This window comes from Spinacia oleracea, chromosome 1 (genome assembly GCF_020520425.1).
Source record: "Spinacia oleracea cultivar Varoflay chromosome 1, BTI_SOV_V1, whole genome shotgun sequence".
NCBI lineage: Eukaryota > Viridiplantae > Streptophyta > Magnoliopsida > Caryophyllales > Amaranthaceae > Spinacia > Spinacia oleracea.
In genome coordinates this window covers 36012954-36023253 of record NC_079487.1, presented here as the reverse complement: position 1 = coordinate 36023253, position 10300 = coordinate 36012954, and the positions used below count along the sequence as shown (strand labels likewise).

The window sequence follows — 10300 nt, the reverse complement described above, 5'->3', positions numbered from 1 at the left end:
CCAACCGTCGACCGTTCCCTTCGGCAGCGATCTGAACCACTCTCCTGCCATGCCTCCTGTGTTTTCTCCTCGCCGACCGGCTGCTGACCTCGGTTCGCTCACTGGATCTGCTCGACTCACCTAATCACTCGTGAACCGATGGTCTCAACCTGCTGAGTACCGAGCTTCGGATCCGAGTGTCTTGTGTGGTCGATTTCCTTTAAAGAGCTTGTGGAGTAGGTGATGGCCTTGCGAACCATTCTGGTTGTTGTTGGGCCCTTATCTGAGTATCCCACGTACTTTCCAACCACTTTGATGTGAGGTGAGTTCCTGACATGGGAGGAAGTACTCGGTCCGGTCTAGCAACCTCTTCACTAGGTGGCATGTTCAGCCGCCGCCTAGTGATCCTCTCTTGTCGGCGGTCATTTGCCAATCCTTGCTCCTTCTCGTTGAAGAGGAAGTTTTGCATGATGGTTATGGCCGCGGTGAGCTCTTCCCGGGTTGGGACTGGTGGCCTTGCGGTCATGGCGGTCGTAGCCCTGCTTGGTTGTGACCTCGCCTCTAACCGTGGTTGCATCTCCGCTTCAGATTCCGAATCCGTGCGAATGATGGCATCGTTATCAACGTTGTGACTATTGTTGTTATCCATTTTTAGAGCAAAAATGGTTGATTTTTCAAGGCTTTGAAGTGTTCTTCCCCACTGACAGCGCCAAATTATTCCGGTGTTGAAACAATGGGCTTCGTACGAAGGCCCTTTTCGTTAGTGTTGAAGATCTTGCTTGCTTGAATGAGTTGTGTCCGAATTTACCTGCACAATGACAATGTTACTAGCCTCGGCGGTGTTTCCGAGGAAAGCCCCTCTGATGCTTAAGTAAGAACGATGCTCGGATTCTAGAGAGAGTAGTCTTAAGGCAATAAATTGGACGTACCTTGAGGTGTGAGCCTTGGCGGCCTATTTATAGTGTTTGTGTAATAAATGCCCATAGGTCATTTATTGCAATTGGGCCTTGGGCCTTTGTTGGTGGCTGACAAGCCAAGTAGGTTAGAATGGGGTTGATGTTGTTGTATAGAGTCATTGGGCTTTGGACTGTTGGCCCAATTGGTGTCCAATTGGGAGCCCAAACAACATCAATAAGGGTAATTACAAGAACAGAACATGTGCGAATAACCTTGTTCTTTTAGACCCACACAATATATTATCATATATGGACCTTTCTAAAAAGTTTGTGTTCATCTACACTTAGGGCTGTGCAAAAATTCCGGAAAACCAAAACTGAATCCGAAAACCGAAAAAACCGAACCGAAAAGGCGGATAAGCAAACCGAAATAATAGGGTTAGGGTCAGTCGTTTTAAATTTAAAAAAAACTCGATCCGCACATGTGGGTAACCGACCCGAAAAGCGGGTAACCGAACCGTCCGAAATTACGTTATTTTTTTCAAAGTTTTTTTCCAATACTGGTGTTCATGAACCGGAAGAAAATGGAATTCAACGCCCTAAACATGAAATTGTAAATAATGAAACAACAAGCTCCAGAAACATATCTCACATTCTCAACATCAAATAACATATATAAGTTCATTATTTTATACATTCAAGCAAAGTTAAGGACCCTTTCCCTTACCTTGCATCTTGGCAATGTACATGAGTATTGTGAACCCATTATTGGTATTTTCAACTGTGCTCCCAAAGTATAGCGGATTTTTCACTGCTTGATGTAATGATGTATTATATTTTTTTGGATGATGTATTATTAATTTGAACTATTACCTGACCGAAAAAACCCGATATCCGAAAAAGTGGGTACAGGTAGTTATGGATACGGTTTAGAGTCGGCATTCTTGTAACCGAAACTAACTGTTACCCAAAATAAATTCATAACGGATAACTGAACCTGGTTTTGCACACCCCTACCTGTACTCCGTAGTCGATTAGTCGGTTATTTTGATATTGCTAAAGATCCAACATAGTACACAAGGACATGACACTTGACAGTAGTTATTTTGTCTTGTGTGAGGATACATGTGTATTGTGTGTGGAATCAAATGAGAAAATGAGCAACATTCTCCGGTCATTATTTTCCCCTCTCTTTATCATTCTTTTCCTCTCCTTATCAATCCCCTAGCATCAACTGCACATGTTCTTAATACGAAGTATATTATTATGTCACTTTTGATTGAAATAAGATCGTACATAAAAATTGCAAACACTGATCAAAATAGAGTACTTGTGATTACCGCCAAGACAAAATGTTAAAAACATTACGGAGTATTATAGAGTACTTGTGATTAGGGCAGGGCGATGGCCCGAGTTACTGCATTAGTAATATTTTATTATTTTTATTTGAAAATGTTATTAATCAATTACCTTTTATTACATTTATTAGTATTTTTTGTAATGAAAACATATACTACATCCGTTTTATAAAGATCTTTACGGTTACTATTTGCACAAATATTAAGACAAAAATAGAAAGTTGGTTGAATATAATAAAATATGGATAAAGTAAGAGGTGGATGTAAGAAAAAAGAATTAATAAGTAAGAAAAAGTGAGCAGAAAATTGTAAATATTGTGGGGTAATAATGGTAAAATAGTAAATTTTCGTGTCCAAAATAAAATAAAGTAAAGTGTAAAAACATTAAGAAACGGATTAAAACTGAAAGTGTAAAAATAATTTTGTAACAAAGGTAAACACTTCAGTATTTAAACGTGAGGTCAGGGGTTCAAGCCCTATACATGCTCCACTCCTAAATGTTTAAATAAACGAAATTTATATGAAATGAAATACTCATAATCAGCGTGCCACGTGGCACACAAAAACTTCTTTATATTCTTTTAAAAAAATATGTATAGTATAGATAGTTTAGTACTAACCATATGTCTAATAATCTGGTAATCTCAGTTTAATTCCACCCTTTGTTATAAAAAAAATGCTACTCCCTCTATCTCTTAATACTCGCACCGGTTTGACCGGTGTGGAGTTTAAGACAGTTGAATTGACTTATTAATTTAATGGGTGTTAGTTGATAGTGGGGTATTTTTTAATATAGTTAGTGGAAAATGTGTAAGGGGTGAGGAGTAGTGAGTGTGGGGTGTGAATTTTTAAATGATTTTTTGTAGGGAGTAGGGGTGTAGGTGGGGTAGTAGGTAAGTGTGAGAAATAATATAATATAGGTAAAGATTTCCATTTATAGAAGCGGTGCAAGCATTAAGGGACGGCCCAAAAAGGAAAACGGTGCGAGTATTAAGGGACCGAGTGAGTAATATTTTAGCTCGGTGAAATGTTAGGGTAATAGGTTGTATTTCCAGGTAAAATTCAAGTATGTCTTGGCATGTCGGTTAATGTCGGTCATTTTTTTTCGAGTTTATCATTCATTATGGAAAATGTATCACTATTAGTCTTGGATATTTTGTGGTGTATTTTAGTTCGAGTTAAGTTTGAGCTGCAAAATATTATTTTGTACCTTAGATTACATTTTATTCACCTTATAACACATAAAACTTATTTGAATTGATTTGAATTAAAAAAAATATATAATTTCATACTAAAAAGTAAAGTTCATTTTCTACGCAAATATTATCTTTTTAGATTTCATATAAAATTAACACTTGCAATGCATGGATAAACACTACTCCAATATTCTTTTGTGTGATTAGGTTATGCCACTTATTTCCGCTTAAATGTTCAACCCTACTCGATGTCAAACGAAAAAAGGGGGGAAATTTCGTCTAATTTTTTCAATTTTAAGGGTTAAAAAAGTGGAGAAAATTTTGGAAAAAAAATATGATAGAGAATAGAATTTTCTTAGTATATAAATTGTATAACTCTAGTCATATTAGATTTCCTAATACAATTAGGATTATTATAACACTATATATATGATCAATGGAATACGCTCCAATTCAAGGAAATTTCACAATATCTAACATGGTATCACAACTTAGGTTGGAGAGTTAAAATTCCACAAATATTTTTCTTTTCGGATTTTTCATGAAATGCCCCTGAAGTTTGCGTTAATGCACCAAATACCCCTAATGTTTCCAGAATGCACCAAATACCCCCGAGGTTTAAAACAATATCATCAAATACCCTTATTGACTGTTTTCCGTCTATTCTGTTAACTTTTCCGTTAACTTAACTCTAATTTTTTTTTTCTATTTCCCTTTTCTTTCTTCTCTTCCTTTCTCTTTCTTTTTCTTTATTCTTTCCTCTTCCCATGGAAGTCTCTCTCCTCTTCTTCACCATTACCATTATATGAGAATCACCCCCACCATCACCACCACCGCTACCCTCTTCCACTATTCACCATTGAAATTGCTTCTTCATAGAGGCCCAATTATCAACCTCATCAGCCCTCGAAATCTCATCTTTTCTGTCTCCTATCATCATCGAACCCACGACGTTGGTTTCTCCGACATTGGCTTCTCCGATAAGCTCTAGGTGTTTGTTCTGGCGGAGGTCGCGGTGGCTGGATTTTCTCTCTCCTTCTTGAAGTCTCGATCTCCCAGCCGTGAATACGCAATCCTCGCCGCCCATCGGTCAAAGCTTCTCCGCCGGCGGATTTGATCTCTTTCTCGTCGATCTCCACCTCCATTGCTATTTCTGTTCCCGGTGTGATTTGGGGAAGAACTGTGACTTTCAAGTCCTCTCCTTCTTCTTGTTCGGCTGCCCAAGAGTCGACACCACCCCAAGGATTCGGTGACCCAAGAATCGACACCACCCCCAACGCCCAAGAGCCACCATCTCCTTCAAATCTACAGACCAGGTTTTGGTGATTGGGTAATATCAATTAAATCGTTTATGAGGGATTTGGAGAGTTGGGTATTATTTGAATTCAATTGATTTCAGAAGAATTGGGGCAAAATCACAACATCAATCAATAATAATCTGAAGAGGATTATAAAAGCTTTAGAATTTTGAAGATGAAGAACAACTTCCATGGATGTGAGAGAAATTAAGAGTGAAGGCCAAGGGAAAGGAGGAGAGAAAAGGGCAGCCATGGTGCTGCTGCCGTTGAAGATCCAAAGAAAAGAGGAAAAGGGAATTGGGTTTTTTAAAAAAAAAATAGTAGTTAATTTTTTTGGGTTTAAATAATATAATTAAGGGTTAATATTAGGATTAGTAGAGATAATGGTTGAGTAAGGACAAAAAAATAAATTCACGATAACGGAGACTTAACGGAATGGACGGAAAATGCTCATTAAGGGTATTTTGTGTTATTGTTTTAAACCTCAGGGGTATTTGGTGCATTCTGGAAACATTAGGGGTATTTGGTGCATTAACGCAAACCTCAGGGGCATTTCATGAAAAATCCGTTTTCTTTTCTCTCGTATCCTATCCCTGGGAAAGTGGTCTGCAATTGAGTAATTATTCGCCACCGCTTCCGCATATTCATCCTTACGCACCAACTTTTCCCAACATACAACTCTTTATTCCTTCAGCATGGTTGAAGGATCTTCTGTAACTGATGGTACCCCTCCTCCTCCGAACAACAATGAATTTCATCCGGCTCACGCGGTCAATAACATTAAGAACGCAATTCCTTTGGTTCTTGATATGGAAAAGGTACACTACTCTAATTGGGTTGAATTATTTTCTAATCATGCTTGTGCATACAATGGTTTAGATCACATAGATCCTATGACTCCTCGTCCCTCCAACATAACAGACGTAATGTGGACTAGTCTAGATATATGCATGTTATTGTGAAACGGTGGATTTATGGCACAATCTCCATCGATCTATTACAAACAATCCTCAAAAAGGGTTCTACTGCACAAGAAATTTGGAATAAAATACAGGATATTTTCCAGGATAACAAAAATACAAGGGTCGTTTATCTTGAGCATATGTTTAATACATTACATATTAATAATTTTCCCAATGTTACTGCTTATTGTCAAGAGTTGAAGAACATCAGTGGCCAACTTTCTAATGTTGATCAAGATGTTTCCGGACAAAAGATGGTTCTCCGTCTTGTTGCACGTGTTACTAACACCGACTTTGACACAGTAGCTACCATGATCCAGCAAACGAACCCACTTCCATCATTTGTAGAGGCACGATCACGTCTTAGACTCGAAGAAACAAGGAGGACTAATGATCAACAAGGCCAAATTCAAGATTTTGTGGCCCAACAAGACAATCCCCACCCTCCTAATCAACCACACCAACCGCGTGGTTGTGGAGGTGGTGGGCGCAGTGGAGGCCACAGTGGTGGCCGCGATGGTGTAAGGGGTCAGGGCAGGGGTCGTGGTGGAGGTCCAACAACAATAACAACAACATCAACATGGGTCGCCCCACAACATCAGCCCAATCCCCCTCAACATGGGTCGCCCCACAACATCAGCCCAACCCCCCTCAACATGGGTTGCCCCACAACATCAGCCCAATCCCCCTCAACATGGGTTGCCCCACAACATCAGCCCAACCCCCCTCAACATGGGTCGCCCCACAACATCAGCCCAATCCCCCTCAACATGGGTCGCCCCACAACATCAACCTAATCCCCCTCAATAGTGGCAGCAACATCAACAAACTTGGGCTCAACCTCCTTTCCCTTATCCCACCAATCCGGTCCAGCAACAGTGGCGTGGACATCATTCCCCATCTATCATATTGGGCCCCATCCCAAGGCCACGACAACGGGCCTACCCTGCAGTCTAGAATCATGGCACTCTTTACACTCCAACGGAGCTCGGGAATGCATTCTCTACCATGAGCCTAAACCAACCAGAGGAGAATTGGTACATGGACTCGGGAGCTACTTCTCACATGACAAATGTTAGATAATGCCTTAAATCGGTCAAGCCCCTTACTGCAATGCCCCAACACGGTATCTATTATTCAGGACTAGGGTTATCTGTTTTGGGCCTATTTTCTGGGCTTTTCCGCATTTGTCTAGAGAGTGCTATATAAACTCTTTAGGTCATAACCTAGTCGTATTCTGTAATCTGTACTCCTCAAGATCAATAAAACTTTCCTCCCCTCTGCATGTGGACGTACCTAACACATTGTTAGTGAACCACGTTAAATCTCTGCGTTTCTTTATTTATGTTATTTAATATTTCTTTGCATCCGTTATAACAATAAACAATGTCGGTACACTCTTACCCCTTTTTAAGTTGCGCACTAGTAATCATATTTTAGTCGGTAATGGTCATCTCTTTCCAATAACGGGTTATGGTCACACTCACACCACCCTCCCCCCCATCCTAACCATGCTCTAGCCCTTAAAAATGTGTTGCTTTCCCCTCAAATTATTATTAACTTAATTTCCATACGTAAATTCACAACTGATAATTATGTTTTTATAGAATTTGACCCTTTTGGTTTCTCTGTGAAGGACCTCACTGCGGGGAGCATAATTACGAGATATATAGTTCGGGAGAGCTTTACCCCACCACTGACAACCACTACAAGAAAACGACGATTTTCCGACCGTAAAAATTGGTCGGAAAAAGAGTGTTTTTGGTCGCAAATATATTTACCGACTAAAAGTAGTCCGAAAAGGTTGTCGGTGATACCCTGGTCGGAATTTGGACAGATTTCGACTAAAAAGTAGTCGGTAAACATTTACGACTACTTTACCGACTACAAATAGTCGAAAAGTTACCGATTACATTTGTAGTCGGATTATTACCGACTAAAAAAAGTAGTCGGTAATTTTCGACTACTTTGTTAGTCGATAAATTAACGACTACTTTTTTTAGTCGGTAATTTTCCAACTACAAAAGAAGTTGGTAACTTTATTTTTAAAAATAAAAAAAACTGAAACCAGTAACTGGACATTCCAGTTACCAGTTTCAAACCAAGCAAAAATGCAAATTTTTTAATCCAAACAAAAATGTAACCACTTTCATATTATTAATCCAGCAAAAAAATAAAACCAAAACTTTTATATCATCAAGAGTTATCAAGGAGTATAAGGATTACAATACTTATACCAACAACTTAGATCTAATAATACAAAAAAATTACAATACTTGATCTAATCTAAAACAAATACCACACGAAATCACAAAACCTAAATTCACAAATTCCAACTCTGAAATCTGATTTGTTCGATTTGATTGTTCGATCTGATTTCTCGATCTGATTTCACGAAATTCACAAAAATCAAAACCAAATTGTCCGATCTGATTTCTCGCCCCACTCACCACGACCCTAATTCACAAAAAGCAAATTCAACCAAAAACACAACAATTTCTATCAAATTCCAACTCTAACAATTACAAATATCACACGAAATTCATAATAGATAAAATAAAGGTAATAAGTTCAACCAACCTTTTGTTCTCCATGGGGAAACGACAAGAGATGAAGAGGACAAATCAACACAAGCACCCAAAATTGTTATTCGAATTTGTTCTTGAAGTTTTTTATATATATTGTTTTGATTTTGTTATTTCTTAACTTAAAATGAATAAATGGAGATGAGAGAGACGAAGATGGAGGTAATGTGAGAGAAAGATGGGGGATCTAAAGAAAGGGGTAGGAGACAAGTGAGAGAAAGACAGGAGGTAGGTGAGAGAATGAGTTTGAGCGGCTGTGAGAAAGAGAGATAGTGAATGTGAGCAAATGTAAGGGTGGGTTTTAGGGTTTGGTTAATAATAAGAGTAGTCGGTAATGGGCTTCTAGGGTTCTCAGTTTGTGATGGGGTTATGAACGAAAATTTATGATTTAAAAAAATAACGACCACTATTTTGGTCGGAAAATAATTCCGTTTTTTTTTTTTTTTTTTTTTACCAACTACAAAGTAGTCGGTAAAATTTTATTTTAACGACCAAGCTAAATGTAGTCGGTAAATTCCGACTACCTTAGATAGTCGGTAAAAATATTTGGTTGGTAAAAGTAGTCGGTAAGTTTTTTCGAAAAGTTGTTAGAATTTTCGGTTTTTTTTTTACCAACTACAAAGTAGTCGGTAAACTTTATTTTAACGACCAACCTCAAAGTAGTCGGTAAATTCCGACTACATTGGGTAGTCGGTAAAAATATTTGGTCGGTAAAAGTAGTCAGTAATTTTTTTCGAAAATTTGTTTTGGTCGACTTTATTAACGACAATTTAGTAGTCGTAGTTTACCTGTAAAGTAGTCGTAAATTACCGACCACCAAATGTTAGTCGGTAAAAGTTGAATTTAACGACTACCTATTAATTAGTCGATAAAATTACTTTTCCTACGGTCGGAAATTTCAGTTTTAAAATCACCATTTTCTTGTAGTGAACTCGGCCCAATCCACATTCTTAGCTACTACATTTGCTGGACTCTCCCCATCCACCTGGAACAGTCGTCTAGGAGACCCCGGTGAAGCTGCTTTAAGTTTTCTTAGGAAAAATAAATTTGTTAGTTTTAATAAGGAGCATGACTCCATGTTTTGTGATTCTTATCACAATGGGATACATACAAGATTGCCTTTTTATCAATCAACTAGTACTACTTCTTGCCCTTTTGATATCATTCATGTCGATTTATGAACTTCTCCTATTCGTAGCAATAAAGGCCATAAATATCATCTTGTTCTTATTGATGATTTCACCCATTATGTGTGGACTATCCCCTGGCTTACAAATATCAATCATTCCAGACCTTTTTAGACTTCTGGGCTTATGTTCAAACCCAATTTGAGAGACCCATAAAATCATTTCAAAGTAACCATGGTCGTGAATTTGACAATGATCCATTTAAGCTATTTTGTGTTAGGAATGGATTGATTTTTCGTTTCTCATGTCCACACACTTCCTCCGAAAATGGAAAGGCATAGCGTATGATTCGCACTATAAACAATAGCATGTGTATGGCGTACCCTTCTCTTTCATGCCTCAACCCCCCCCCCCCCCCCCATATTGGCATCATGGGCTTGAGACGAACACTTACCTCCTCAACATATTACCTACAAAGGCCCTTACTAACATCACTCCATGTCAAGCTTTATTTGGAAATATCCCGTCGTATGATCACATACACGTGTTTGGGTGCTTATATTTCCCTAATCTCTCAGCTACAACTGGAATGCAGCAATGAAAGATGAATATGGTGCTCTTATTAAAACAGGGACATGAGATTTGGTGCCTAAGCCACTAAATGCTAATATTATTAATTGTTTTTGGCTATTTCGACATAAGTTAAAATCTTCAGGTGATCTAGAGAGACACAAAGCTCGTTTGGTTGCAAACGGCAGTGGACAAGAAAAGGGTGTTGATTGTGATGAGACATTTAGTCCAGTGGTCAAACCGGCCACTATACGTACTGTTTTGAGCCTTGCTACGGCTCGAGGGTGGTCTATTCATTAGTTAGACATCAAAAATACTTTCCTACATGG

At 38.6% G+C, this 10300-nt stretch overlaps 1 protein-coding gene and 1 long non-coding RNA gene across 2 annotated transcripts; one reads left to right on the top strand and one right to left on the bottom strand.

Moving 5' to 3' along the window:
- Positions 1–5422: 5422 nt before the first annotated feature.
- Positions 5423–6486, top strand: LOC130463811 (uncharacterized). The gene is made up of 2 exons (XM_056833071.1): positions 5423–5545; positions 5782–6486. Exons 1-2 carry the CDS (start codon positions 5423–5425, stop codon positions 6484–6486), a joined length of 828 nt encoding a protein of 275 aa, XP_056689049.1.
- A 1373-nt stretch (positions 6487–7859) lies between these two features.
- On the bottom strand, positions 7860–9807 carry LOC110806191 (uncharacterized). Its single transcript, XR_002538241.2, has 2 exons — positions 8270–9807; positions 7860–8146 (listed from the first exon to the last, which is right to left on the bottom strand). It is a non-coding gene; the product is annotated as an uncharacterized lncRNA (long non-coding RNA).
- Positions 9808–10300: the final 493 nt, after the last annotated feature.